The 14,969-nt window shown below is 45.7% G+C and overlaps 1 protein-coding gene across 4 annotated transcripts in view; it reads right to left on the reverse strand.

Moving 5' to 3' along the window:
• pacs2 (phosphofurin acidic cluster sorting protein 2) overlaps window positions 1–12,612 on the reverse strand; it is a 64,285-nt gene extending 51,673 nt beyond the window's left edge. Inside the window, exon 1 of one of the 4 annotated variants that reach the window (XM_035403276.1) lies at window positions 11,816–12,612. In XM_035403276.1, the coding sequence (XP_035259167.1) occupies window positions 11,816–11,934 (119 nt within the window). In that variant the 5' untranslated portion in view covers window positions 11,935–12,612. The remainder of the gene's footprint in view (window positions 1–11,815) is intronic. The other 3 variants (XM_035403268.1, XM_035403283.1, XM_035403290.1) reach the window with 3 other exon arrangements.
• Between the last annotated feature and the right edge of the window lie 2,357 nt (window positions 12,613–14,969).

Consider the following 14,969-nt stretch of genomic DNA (forward strand, 5'->3'; position numbering starts at 1 on the left):
AACATACAAACACACACGCGCACACAAAAAACACGCATGCATGCATGCACGCACACACATTAAACTACGTATGCATTAAAACATGCACACACGCATGCACATTAAAACACACACAAACATGCACACAAGCATGCATGCACGCATTAAAACACACATGCACACGCACATTAAAACACATGCAGACATTAACACACACATGCACAAACAGAGATTGGATCTGCTAAGATAAAAGACGTGTGTACTACAGCTGGGTTGCATCCCAATCAATCAAAGTTAATGATTGCACAATGCATAATGTACACAATGACAGAATTCATTAGGGGGAAAGAGGTAAAGCAGTGATTTCGAAATGTCAACATGTTGAGTTTGTTATTATTAATTTGGACTGCTAAATGTTGACTTCAGGCCTGTCCATCATTGCATCATCCTCCGTGGCTCTCCGGAGGCTCTGTCTCAGCTCAGTGCAGACACTGAGCTGAGACAGCTGGGACCTGCAGACTGCAGTTCGGAGACCAGCCAGAGAGGGCGCTGTAGAGCACAGAACAACGCACAGAACATTGCCAGTGTTCCATCAGGCCCCTGGGATGGATTGCTGCAATAAGGTCAAAAACCTCAACTGGCAACAACACCTGAAAACCCTAGGAATGTATCATTTTTTACATCAACAAAGTTCCAGCCAAGAAAGCCAGGTTCGCTGCCCTGAACGCAGCCAACAGCAAAGACCGCAGTGAGTCCTCCATATTACCTGTAACTGCATAATATTTACACAATAACTCTAAAAAGCACACATTTCATATTTATTTTTCCTTTTCATTCATCAAATACATACATGCGAACACCCTCCAATTAGTTATGAATAGTGGCAGAGCACTGAGGTTTAAAATAGCCGGGTTTGGGGAGGGGGGTGGGGGGTGGGGGGGGTCTGTAACATCACACCCCGGAAACAGGGAGAGATGGTGCTGCCGGGACCTGGGGGGGGGGTCGGGACGGGCAGACCAGCGCAGCCCAAAGCGAGCCTGTGCCTCGCGGCGTTGCCGGGGCGACTCAGCTGAAAGCGCGATCGATCGCCCTGCGGAGTCGCGCGGCGTTCCAGAGGTGCAGCGGCCGCCCCTCGGCCGTCCTCCAGGAAGCGCCGAGTCAGCGGGACGGGATACAGCTCATCCGCTGGCACCACTCATGTTTACGCACAGAACGTCCGGGAGCCCGCTGGCCTTACAGGTGTAAGTGATCTCCAACTTACACAAATGCAGAAATATCTGAGAACGAACACACACACACACACACACAAACTAAACACAAACTTTAAAAATGTGCTCTGCACGCAGAAAAAAATCAAATCACAAAAGATGGCACAATGCAAGTTATTCTCGTCCCTCGCCCACCCCCCCCGCCGCCATCCCACTCAAAATTCTCGGGGCACGAGTGTCCCGCGCGTGGAGTGACAAAGAGGCCGTGTGTTTCCCCCCCCCCCAGAACTCAAAGTGACATCTCAGCACTCTCCCTACCGACCGGCCCAAATATGACAGCCTACAGGGGCCAGCTGCTGCTGCGGCGGGGGGGGGGGGGGCTCTCAATCACCGCTCTGTTACAGAACAGGGCCTCTTCCCACCCCCCCCCACCCCCCCCAAAGGACATGGCCCGCTGGCCGCTCGCTCCCACTGTTCTGGAGCGTTCCGCCGAACCCCCCTCCCTGCGCCAGGACGACAGGGTGCAGTGACGACACACCGACAGGATGCCGTCAGAAGCAGGCCGCGGCGTTCGCGTTTGCCAGCTGCAGGGCTCCACCTGCGCAGTCAGAGCACGCAACACGCAGACTGCGCCCCCCACCCGCTTCACCGATGCGCAGCCGGCCGCAGTGCTGACATTGACAGCGCATTCCTACCCACGAGCGCCCGCTCGCCCGCTCGCTGCATCCCAAGACCACATGCACACACGGGCGGGCGGGTGACAAGGCCGCTGCGTTCTCCTCCAGGGTTCAGGCGAAATGTTCCACCCTCCTGTTCCGCGCGTGACCGTCAAGTCTGTGATTGGCGGTCCTCGCACGGCCCTGTCGTGTGATTGGTGTTCACTGCAAATCGAGAGACCCAAGTTTAGCAGCGGCCTGTCCTGAGGTGACTCCAGGAAATGTGATATGGATGCAAACGCAGGCTTTCCTTCAGTTCCCTGTCCAATTACGCACGGTGTCAACGACCCAGACTCTCTGTGGGCGGGGGGGTGCGGGGGGGCGGGGGGGGGGGGTGCACCACATCATTCTAGACCATTTATGTTATGAGTGAAGAGGTGGAAGTGAAATAAAATCTGAGAATCGACAGTGGGAAAGAAAGGGAAGAAGATGGGGTGAAGTCTGTGATGGAAAAGAGGAATAGAAAAACACATGGGTGGAGAGGACACAAGCAGAACTGCAAATGAGGCACTATTGCCTAATGGAGAATCAGTGCAGCATAATAGATAATCAACTGGAGTTGCAACCAAAGGGTTGCAGGTTTGATACCTAGGTAGGACACAGTCGTTGTACCCTTGAAGCAAGGTATTTAACCAGAATTGTTGCTCCATTATTTATCCAGCAGTATAACTATATACTATGTAAAAATGCAAAAGCTGTGTAAGTCGCTCTGGATGAGAGCGTCCACTAAAAGCCTGTAATGTCTCCATGTTTATCAAGGTCCCTGGTCTTCAACAGTACATTCTCATTGTGAAATGTGCTTTTCTGAAACAGCACTTATATGGGGAGATGAGTCTCTGTGTGCATGGAAACCCGGGTAACTACAGCTGAGCATTGAGGGATGGAATCTGCGAGTGTGTGTGTGCGTTTGTGTGTGTGTGCGTGTGTGTTTATGCGTGAGGAGATTACTTTGTGTTCGCATGTATGATGAGACTCGTGCGTGTGTTTACCCGTTTGAGTGGGCCTGCGTAAGACTCACTCACAACATCAATTAGTCTGATCTTCAAAGCAGCAGGGGGTCCTCAGGACCAGTCAGACGGGGCCCCCTGGAGTGAGCTCGCTGGGAGGGGGCGGGTCAGAAGGCCGTGCCACGCTCATTAAATATGAAACCGCCCCCAAGGGAACCCGGCCAACCAGCTCCCAGAGACCAACCAACCCGGGAACAGTGCTCCGCCCCGGCCACACTCCGGTCTGCTTTTGTTTCCCTCCTCATCTCCGTGCACATCTTTCACTCTCCACCCAGGCTTTCCTTTATGACCTTCTCCATCTCTCACTACCCCGTCCTCCTCCCCCTCTCTCTTAATCGCACACGAGTACCACTCCAACGTGTTATCCGCCAGCCAAGAAAATCTATCAAAACACTTAAAAAAAAAAAAAAAAAAGTAAATAAATAATAAAATCTTCCCAGCTGGTCTCTGGCACTCATGCCTAATGCACGCTCCAAATCCTGGCGTCCCTCAGACAGGAGGGAGAGTATTAACCTCAAATAACATTACTTTAGAGAGGGTTCGGCTCTTCCTTCTGTGTTTTCCCCATATTAGTAGCAATCATAATCAACGTGACCAATAACGGAATTTAAAAAATAACCTCGAATAACCGCGAATCCGCAGTCGTATCAGAAACCAAATCTCTCCTTTTCTCATTTGCAGGAAATGGTTCTGAAATGGCTCAGGTCAAAAAGGTAATCCCCTGTGTGTGTCTGTGTGTGTGTGTGTGGGGGTGTGCTGTCATTCTAAACACGGCAGCACCTTCAAAATGTCAGCTGCAGTGAGTGAAAGGCCTCCATATCAACCAGAGACTGAGCACCAAAACATGTAAGCATAATGTTTCTTTTATTTTTAATGTTAGAAATTCAACCAAATTACCAGAGAGCCAGTCCTCTCTCTAAATGCATTAATAGTTTATGACCCACTGTTTTATAAGTGAAAAGTGGCTTTAAGCCAAGAATGGGCTTACAAGCGTGACGCAAGTAATAAGTGCTTTGTACAGTTAACACATTTGTTATTGTAATTAGCATTCAGAGATAAATGGTAATGAGTACTTAGATGCTTGTTAGCAGAACATTTTTCAAGTTAGGCTACTTCTTTACTCATATTAACATCTTGTCTTTGCCACTATAGCAAAAGAAGACGCAGGTGTCACAGGTGTGAGTTATGGGTGACTGACACAGGTTACAGACACATGACACCATGGAGGGCTGAGCACAGGAAGGTACTTGCTACCTGGATAGGCTGTACGCCAAAAAGAGCAGCACGGCTGCGTCCACAATCCCATTATTTGCTCACTCGTTCGCTCTCAGCACTTCCCTCAAAAATGGCTGAGTCACCCACCTGAGGGTGTAAAAAAAAAAAAAAATCCCAGCGAACCAACTTTGACTTGACCTCGGCCAACCCCCGCAGACTGAGTACATCCGTGTACACTTCTTAATGGAGGACGGTGATAAATCACTCTTGGAACATTGCCCATCCCCAGGCGCTCAAAGCTCACGACCAACGTCTCTGTCAGTGCCTTCAGCTTCTGGAGAACAATATTTTAGTACAGTACACCCCTACAGTAATTTTCCATGCCAAGAATCAATTCTTCGGATTTTCCAATAAATTCAATTCCACACTTGCGGGAGTAGCAGGAGTTACGCCAATTACAGAGGAGGGAAATTGGAAACTGCGTGTCAGACATTTCCAAAAATGTCACAGGTTGTCAGGAGCTTAATAATGCACTTCTCATTACATCGAACTCTCTTCTTCTGTCAGCAGCAAAGACCGGCACCGGATTATATCTCTCCTGGGTGGGAAGGCATTTTCGCTTTCACGGGAAATACAGCCGAGGTGCTGATGCAATAGATTTAGTGTTTCTACGTTATAAATTGAGCCCGCATTTTCCACTATTTCCTCATCTTCCTTGATTAATGAGACTGGGCACAAGTGTTGAACTTGAAGAATTTTCTTTTGGCACAATCCAAACAATATTTCTCTTTCTCCTTCCTAAAAACCTGTTCGGGATTCAACGGCATTGCAAAATTAAATGAAACTAATTCCGAGGAAAAAACGTACAAGCAACCAGAAGCAGATCTGAAACCAGGTTTGCATCAAATAAACACGATCGTGTCACCGATGGAAACGCAGGATTTAGGCTACCACCAACCCAGCAAACAGGAAATGCCCTCACACAACGCTGCTGGAATGTTTTGTCAACGTTACAACATTGCCACAACATGGCAGCGGGGTCAGCTGGGTTACCGGTGCTGCATCTCCAGAGATGGAACCACGTGGACACGATCACAATGATTCTAGTTAGCATTTCCTGCATGGATCGCTTGGCTCGCGGCTAACGATCACATCCCAAAGTCAATGCGGCGGGGGGGGGGGTTTTGAAGGGGGGCGGAAGTGTCATGGTCGTCACGGTTACGGGATCTGGGACAGAGCAGCGTTTCCCCCCATTGGGACTCTCAGGTAGCGGACGTCACTGAGGGTGCCCTACTGCTCACCCTCAAAAATGCTGGTCCACGGAGGACACTGCAGTGATATGAGCGGTCTAGAGTCATAGCGGGGCACATTCCAAATTTTCAGAAAATAAAACGGGGAGGGTTTAAAAAAAGAACAATTATTTTCTGTTCCTGTCGTACCGAGTCAAGGAAAAGAGAAATAAGACAAGGCCATTTCAGTGCCCGTCCTTCAAGAGCAACACACTTTACATTTAAGAGGAGAGGCCATCTGGTCTAATAGACGTCATACGGACCGTTTAAGAGGCACTCAGACCCCTGAAATATCATTTGGGCCGGTTGGTGTATCGCGTGTGCGCAGGCATGCTGCAACGGCTGGAAGCCCAGACCCCTCTCCGGGGATCACTGAAGCATCCACAGCTTCCAAGAACCGAGGAATCTGACCCGGCAAAGGGCCTGAAACCTGACAACCTCGCGCTCCTGCTCGTAGTAATCGACCAAATCTACCCCCCCCCCGCCCCCCCCCCCTCTCGTTTTAATACCCTTGGACTCTCGTGTGTCATAAAAATACACCACAAAGCAGAAACATGGGCTCAGAGCAGAGGCTTTTCACCTGCACTGCCGTTCAGTCAAGATGGCCTGTCTTGGCAAGAATGACCACCACCCTTGGCAACAATGACCACCGCCCTGGCAACAATGACCACCACCCTGGCAACAATGACCACCACCCTGGCAACAATGACCACCACCCTGGCAACAATGACCACCACCCTGGCAACAATGACCAGTACTCTGGCTAGGACACTGTCCAGCTTTTGGGCAATAATCTTCACCACCCCAACTTAGTGTGTAAAACAGTGGACGCTGCCTAAACAGGCATCATCCTGATTCACTTAAAAATGATTTGACAAACAAAGGAAATGGGACTGCTGTGGAAACAATGCATAGCCTATCACCAGTGTACAACAGTACAGGACAATGCATAAACGAGTCTGTGAAGTACTAAAGTAAATAACTAAAGGTGTTTGTGCATATTTACACAATCTAGCGTATTTACACAGTCACACTTAGAGGTGTTGGTTCTTTTGTCAATTTAATTGACGTAAAAGGATTTCAATATAACAGCCTTTTCTCCATTTCAGCGCAACAATCCACCCCAAGTACAAAATCCTATGATGAAGATTGTGATATAAAATAAAACCTGTAATGCAAAAAAAGTATTTTTCAAACCATCTTCTTCTTCTATTATTAACCTAGGGGATGTTAACTGGGTTACACTGTATTCAACTTTAATATTTTATCATCAAATCCGCTTAATTTGGAACAAGGATAAACTCCTCTTCCCTGCCGTCCATTTTCCAAGTAAATCTTTGTTTGCCCTCTTTCCGAAAATAAACACGGGAGGAAAACTGTACAATGGGTGCTGAAAACCAGCGTTCACTTTGTCAAAACTAAAACCGTCCATTTCCAGCAAGCCTATAAATGCATCGCAGTAACTTCTGATTTCCCCAAAAGCACAAAACAGGTACCATCCATCCTCAAAGCAGTCTCTGTTAGCAAAAAGCTCTGCGCAGACTTGGAAGAACCCAGAAATGTGGGTTATGGATCCAGCATGGTTATATTCATAGAGATAAGACAGCGAGCCCCTGTCTCCGTGATAACACACAACAGTTCAACTCTCAACCTTGGTTGTGTGAGCAGAAGACCATAAACCCAGAAAAACATGTTTTTATTTCTGTTGGCTGTTTCTGGTGGCCTATACAGGAAGACAACAGAGATCCTGGAAACACAGTAGGGACAATCTTGCACAAAATCTTTGAATGTTACACAATCTTGGCGTTGACCACACGAGTGTAGTAGAGTAGATTTTTTACTTCTGCGGTGGGAACCTTTAAAAGTCTGTTTATTTCTATCTGAGCTGAATGTTACAGTTCAAAGATCGGGCCTTTGAATTCACGTTCGTTCTTGCACAACCTTTTCTGCCTAAGAGGGGCGAACCGGCCGGCGTCACACTGGCTGGTACAGAGCAGCACTGATCCGCCAGGCAAGAGGAGCGCTCGACCGGCGAGCTGATCAATGCTGATCAATGCTGATCAACGCTGATCCGCTGATCCTGAGTGACGTGCCTGAGCGGGATAGGAGGGATCGAAACGGGGGAAGACGAGGAGACAATGGCGTGTGCGACGTCTCCTCTGTCGATGTCTGCCCTCCTTCGCGCTCCCTGCCAGGCCTCTAACGGCGAGATAAGGAGTCGGGAGGCGCTCTGCATACGAAACGCTTCAGCGAGGAGGCTCGGACATTTTTTTTCTTCTTTTTTACAGGCTCGTTACTTTCACTGTGAACCAAACGGATCCCTGTCGTCGTTTACCAAAATGAAGAAAAAGCATTTGGGGCAGAGCTAAGCCAGCTTTAAGAACCTTGAACATTTACATTGTGCGTAATTTAAGGCTTTTTGCACCAAATTTTATCACTTCCTTAATAGACTTCTTACTGGAAGCCATGAAATTTACATTCATAACCTTTAAACCAGGCACACACACGTAGGCATATATGCACTTATATGTACATATACACACACACACACATTTTATAATGGTAACAGTCAACAGGGCAACCTCACTTAACAGAAGAAAATGGGACCCAAAAATAAAGAGCTGATGGAAGAGCAGGCAAAGCAAACGAGACTCAGGAAAAGCAAACCTTCTGCACTCGGCAGGAGATGACAACCGAGGCTAAAAAAGAATAAGGGAAAACAAAAATAACTTTCAAAAAAGAGAAAAAAAAAAAAAAAAAAATTTATATATATATATATATATATATATATAAACCAGCCCGGCATGAAAGTAGGTCAATTACAGTTCATATCTGGCCAACTGCTGACCTACTTCTGACTGCAGGCGAGCACTAGGCCCCGACCACCCGTCATTTTGGGGCACCTTCCGTATAATTTCACGCTTGAAATCAGCAGATGTTCTCCTCTGGCATGTCTGTGAGATCACTGCATCTTGTTTTGGGGATTTTTTTTTGTACACAAGACTTTGTAGTCTAAAAGTTTTGGAGTTTCCCCCCTGTGATTTTGGCACTGGGAACCCGGGGAAAGTGGAGCAACTCACGGTGGGGAAAAAAAAAAAAAAAAAAACGTTCCCGATTCGTCAGACTTTCCAGGTCCTGCTGAGCGCGGTGCTCACACCGAGACCCACGAAGAGCCAACACCCTAAAAAACTCCCTCGATTTTGCATCTGGGCAACACTGCACATCACCTCCACGCGAGCCCTTTGATGTGCGCACGGACACTTTCATGCTGTGGATGCAAATTTCGTTTCGCTTCTATTGCCTCTGCCCCGATCCCGGGACCAGTATTCCCGCAACGGAATATCGAAGGAAGTTCCTGAGCCCTGCGCTTTCTAGCTTTCTATTCAGGCGTACATACTTAGTAAACGTGTCATAGTTGCACTGCGCAATGATTAAGGAACAAACCTGTTCCCTCAAGACTGGGAGGAGGAGGAGGAGGACAGCCATTCACTATGCGATTAAAAAAATTATAATACAAGAAACAATGTGATTTGCGGTCAGACCGTGGTGGTGGTAAGGCTAGCTCGAATTATTACATTACATTACAGGCATTTAGCAGACGCTCTTATCCAGAGCGACCAACACATCACATCCATTTATACAGCTGGATATACACTCACCGGCCACTTCATTAGGTCCATCTGCAAATATCTAATCAGCCAATCACGTGGCAGCAACTAAATGCATTTAGGCATGTAGACATGGTCAAGACGATCTGCTGAAGTTCAAACCAAGCATCAGAATAAGGAAGAAAGGTGATTTAAGTGACTTTGAATGTGGCATGGATGTTGGTGCTGGACCGGCTGGTTTGAGTATTTCAGAAACTGCTGATCTTTTGGGATTTTCACACACAACCATCTCTAGGGTTTACAGAGAATGGTCTGAAAAACAGAAAATATCCAGTCAGCGGCAGTTCTCTGGGCGAAAATGCCTTGTTGATGGCAGAGGTCAGAAGAGAATGGCCAGACTGGTTCGAGCTGACAGAAAGGCAACAGTAACTCAAATAACCACTTGTTACAACCGAGGTATGCAGAAGAGCATCTCTGAACGCACACCACGTCAGACCTTGAAGCAGATGGGCTACAGCAGCAGAAGACCACACCGGGTGCCACTCCTGTCACCTAATGAAGTGGCCGGTGAGTGTATACTGAAGCAATGCAGGTTAAGTACCTCTCTCCAGTGTACAACGGCAGTGTTCTACCCAGGAATCAAACCTGTTACCTTTACGTTACAAGACCAGTTCCTTACCTATTATACTACACTGCCGCCCTACAAATTATTTATGCTGATTTGTCTGTTTCACACTTTGCTCATCACTTCCTCTACCCACAAGTTTGGATGCCATCTCTGTAGTTTCCACAGTGCAGGGAAAGGAAGGGAAATATTACATTTAAACCACAGGAGCTGCTGTGGTCAAGACCCAGCAGGGACTCCTGTCATTCTGCCCTCAACACATTTCACACCAGAGAGCCAGATATAAACTCACAGCATCGAACAGCAGGTCAAACTATAGCCACAGCGTACGCCAAATTTTAATGTCCGCCCTTCAGGTTTGAGCAGACAACAGACAACATGATTTTCTGAAAATTATGTACGCAAATGTACCAGTCCCAGCATAGGAGTTTGTTTCAGCAGATTTAGTCCAGAGTGTGGACTGAAATTCCATCTTTGTGCAAGCGGAATACAGAGTACAGAGCTCCGGAACACGAGAAACACACTCAACATTTTCAGAAAGATACCTCACTATTCTTTCAGCACTTTTGATTCTGTTGTTTCTCCCGACAGCTGTGTCTTCACGAACTGTAATTCAGTCAAAACTTTCAGCACAAGCCAGAAACTAGCCCAGCACTTTCAGGTATTCACAAGAGCAACTGTCAAACTGTTAGAAAACGGTTATTATTAAGGATGAAGACAGGCTAAAATGCTACTGTGTGGTTCAGCCCTGATGCCATCAGACAGTCCTGGAGCCCTGGAGACGGAGAGTACTGCAGCTCAGGGCGTTAAGCACGTAATGAATGAAAATGTACAGCATCTTATATTCGTTTCAAGACACCTGAATAATTTTCATGACATTGCATCTCGCTTATCCCTAGTCTATTGGACGACGCACAGAAACCATTTTTTTTACCCGAATGCTCAATACACAATTTTTTTGTTGGCGAGCCAAAAATTAAAGGCTTCATCCCAATTAAAATTTCAAGTGTTTCAATAAAATGTTTTCAGATAATGTATTCCCTTTCATAAATAACCTTCGCCATGCATCAAACCACACTGGTGCAATGCACTACCCTTCCAAATAATGTATAATACTGCATGACTCGGGATAAATGCACAAAATGCCCGTGTCTTTGCCGATATGTTTTACGATTACGAATAAAAGTAGGGTAGTTTTTAAGCGTGGTATCCTACTACTATCATTCTAAAAGCCTCTATTATAAAACAAAAGCCACAGCAGCCATGTATTGCACACGCAAAACATTCTTCCAGCCCTCTCAATCATCTGAGTTCTTATCTCAATTTCAAGAGATCAAAAAAGAGAAAAATGCTCGAAGAAAACCGGCGGTCACTTAATCGCTTACTCGGATAAACACTGCTATAGACTTAGGCTACACAGCAACATTCGTGCCGTCAAAGGCTTTTGAAAACGATGTCTGCGTGATAGTTGGTAACGCTGAGTGAATAAGCAGACCAATGTCAGACAATTATAATATACTGATAGGAAATACTTTAAATAACCCATAAACTTCTCTTTAGAAAAGCTACCAGATTAAAAATGATCGATAACTTCATGTGCTTTATCCGTAGTAAGCGAGTTGTAATCAAGTAGTCGTAATCATTTGCACTTCTTCGGCAGGCGGCTCGCGATTAGTCTGGCTACATATTCCCATCGCAGCACAGGTGCACGAAAGATAACACTTCTGAAGTGCTCAGGTCAGCTAGTTATTCCACAAAACTACAAGACTGTGATACTAAACTGTGAATAAATGGCGGCAAATTATTTAGCCGATTTGCTAAATGTGTGAGGTCAATAAAAACACACTGTTTGTGATGTAAGATTAGCGAAACTAGCGGCATCCAGTTCTCTGCCTGCAGTAGTTTATCTGTACTTGAACCGGACCAGTTGCCGCTATTAAAAAGAAACATTGCCACTGTAAACACGGTTATCCGCTTGCATTCCCATGCAAGCCCCGGCTTCCAAGTTTGGAAACTGGTTCTGCAAGGCAGCGGTCATCTGTCCATAAATCTCAAGGCAATGTGCTGGTATACTTGCAAAAATACAATAGCTTGCGACCGACAATACCGTAAACACATACAGCTTAGTGTAAAAGTGCTCTAAATGCAGTTACAAGGGAAACACTTACCTGGGAATGCAACTCGGGGACGATCCGTCTATTTCCCAAGTAGCGAACAAATTCATCGGCACGGGTCTATTGAGTGCCCCGCTCCCGGGGAAGCTCAGCCGGCCACTTCTCTCCGCCATGGTCCGTGAGGTAACTAGCTATCTACACTACTGCAATGTAACAAATATCAAATATATTTACTAGCGTAGATGTTTGTGCACAAGCTAAAAAGTCAAATCACCGGCACCCGCTGGCGCTTGGGCTTGTAAAATTTATAGAGTGCAAAATCCCAGAACACGCTCACGTCTTCGTGTTTGTTTCCATGTCGGACTCTCGCTGTTGCAAAGCAGAGGAGGACCGCAGTACCATGCTCTCACCGCCACCCCCAGGAAATAACGTCATTGCAACTATTGACTGGCCAGAAAATCGCACATTCACTCACCGCTTGGGAGTTTAATATTGATTGGCGCGTGTCCCGCTGTATCAAACGATTTTTTGTTGTCGTGTTGAATACCTGAATAATGTGCAGCGTATTAGGACGAGGTTTTTGGGTTCGTATGTAAATTGTGACCGATTTGGCGAGTACCCATGCCCATTTCAGTGATTTTCAAACGAAATGGCCAGCTACCAGCTAATTTTAGCAAATATCCGACGGAAACCACACATTTATAGCCAAGTTATAGCCACCTAGTGCAAATTAGCTATTTAAATTTTGAGCATGATATAGGCCTACATTTCATGCGATTTCAATGTTTAAGAGTTGAAGCAGCAAATCTAATGTACCTTCTGAATGACATACATGCCCGAGCCAAACAAGCATGTTCAGATGAAGGATATACATAAATATGCGGATTATTTACCCGTGGAGGGCGCACGTGTGTGCCTCCAGTTCTTATAGCTATGCCACTGTTGATTTCGAATGACATTTCATATCTAAAAACACGTCCATTCCAAATTCCGTGTCCAGAAAATTCGCAAGTAGTGGCAGTGCGAAAAGGAGCAGCCTAGGATACACCACAACTTAATGGTGTTTTAAGTAGTGCCACTGCTGAAGCTGGCATCATAGGCTATAACGAGCCCATTGCTGATCTGATGGGTTACGCCCAGGTGCGATGCGGAACTTCGTTATTCTGGATTCGCTACCCGCAACAACCGCTCTTGTATGTCTCGATGGCAACAACAGCACAGTAGAGTTCAGGCGCATTTTGTTCTCATCGGGCCTATTGTTCCTTGCATAAGCTGCAGCAGTTTGGTTTGTTTAACGAATGAAGCCTCCTGCAAACACGAATGCGTTGGGTCCGATAGCTAGTGATAACGGACATTTATTCTTACATTGACTTGCTATATAATTTCTGAGTGGGTTTGAGTGGCTTGGGAACTTAATCATTCAGACGATTATCCGCTCGAATCCCAGGTGCTTCAATGGCATTTTATCCCCGAGCAAAGTGTTTAATTTAATTCAAGCTTAATAACATATCCAGCTTCCTAAATGGTCGATGTACAAAAATCCCAGTTGCTCAAGGTCTCCCGAATAAGGATTTACTGCAAGGAAATAACTAGAATCTTTATCAACTCACCCTGCAATAATCCTGTTGTCCAACCAGATTCTACATCCATGCTAATATAACAGTACCTCTACATACCAGTTAAGTATTCCTTTTTTAATGAACACAAATCATTGCTATCTGTGTTGTACAATCTACGCGAGTCAACCGAGGTATTAAAGAATGCCATTCTATTACAGCTATATATGGTGGCTGCCGCGCCAAACGCTGAAGCACTTAGGCTATGATATAGAATGGCGTTCTTTAATTATTTAGGCATCACTGTGATCCATTAAAATGGTGAAATTTCATATTTTACCTCACTAATTGATTGATCAAATGCAGTCTGACTAAATAAAAACGATCTACATGCATGCACTCATAAATACCTGCTCACATTCTGTCATACATTAAACTGGACTGGGCTATATGCACATTTCTACAGCTCTTCTGAGACATGACTCATGGTCAACAGAGTTCAGTTAATGTAGTCAAATGCTCATTATTGTAGTTTTCGTAGATTGATTGTATAACTTAGATTAATATTCAATTATTAACTTGGATTAAAAGTTGGCAAATTGTCAATCGTGTCTGCACAGCTTGCATTTGTTTTCTCCCTCGGGACCTTACTTTACCCTCTAGGGAATAGCTGAACTTTAATCCCTGATCTTTGTGTTTGCATTGTAAGTCACTCTGGAAAAGAGTGTCTGCTAAATGTTAGTGAAGAGGGCCCGGTTAATCATGCACATTAAGTTGTGCCATAGTGAAGCTTGAAAAATGGACACCCTTTTCGCTTCAACACCCAAATTCTGCCCCCATCACCTGAAGCTCAACCTGGGGAAGACAGAACCCCTGTTCCCCCCGGGAAATGCGTTGTCCATGCATCGTCGATGCTTCAATTACTGCCAGTGGCTCTGCAGTTTCTTCTGCCCACTCAAATAAGAATCCTAGTGTGACTCTGGTTGACCAGCTAAGTCCCTGTGAACAAACTGCAGCAACCATTCTGTCCTTTAGATTCTCCCTCCCCCTGTCGGGGGCGAAATAGCTCAGGAGGTAAAAGCGGTTGTCTGGCAGTCAGAGGGTTGCCGGTTCGATACCCCGCCCTGGGCGTGTCGAAGTGCCCCTGAGCAAGACACCTAACCCCTAATTGCTCCCAACGAGCTGATTGGTACCTTGCATGGCACCCTTTCACCATTGGTGTGTGTGAATGGGTGAGTGCGAGGCATCAATTGTAAAGCTCTTTGGATAAAAGCGCTATATAAATGCAGTCCAGAATGCTGCTGTCCACCTGGTTTTCCACTTGCGTTAGCATGTGAAATGCACTTTAGTAAGTTGCTCAGACTAAAAGTATCTCACTAGACTGCAAATAGTAAAATTGGGCATTGAAATTGTAGTCATTTTATGGTCTAACCCTCAAGTTATTATTTCAAATATGAAGAGATATTTGTAATAAATATGCTAATGTGCAGAATGTTTCGACTGTTATTTGTACAAATAATGTACATGAATAGCGCAGTACAACTGTGCCCCTATACAGGATGTTAATTTCATAATATAGATAAATATACATTTGATACCTGCAAGACAGAAACTTATAAAAAAATATCAACAATGAAATAATGTATTTTTCA

This window comes from Anguilla anguilla, chromosome 1, assembly GCF_013347855.1.
Source record: "Anguilla anguilla isolate fAngAng1 chromosome 1, fAngAng1.pri, whole genome shotgun sequence".
In the NCBI taxonomy this organism is placed as follows: domain Eukaryota; kingdom Metazoa; phylum Chordata; class Actinopteri; order Anguilliformes; family Anguillidae; genus Anguilla; species Anguilla anguilla.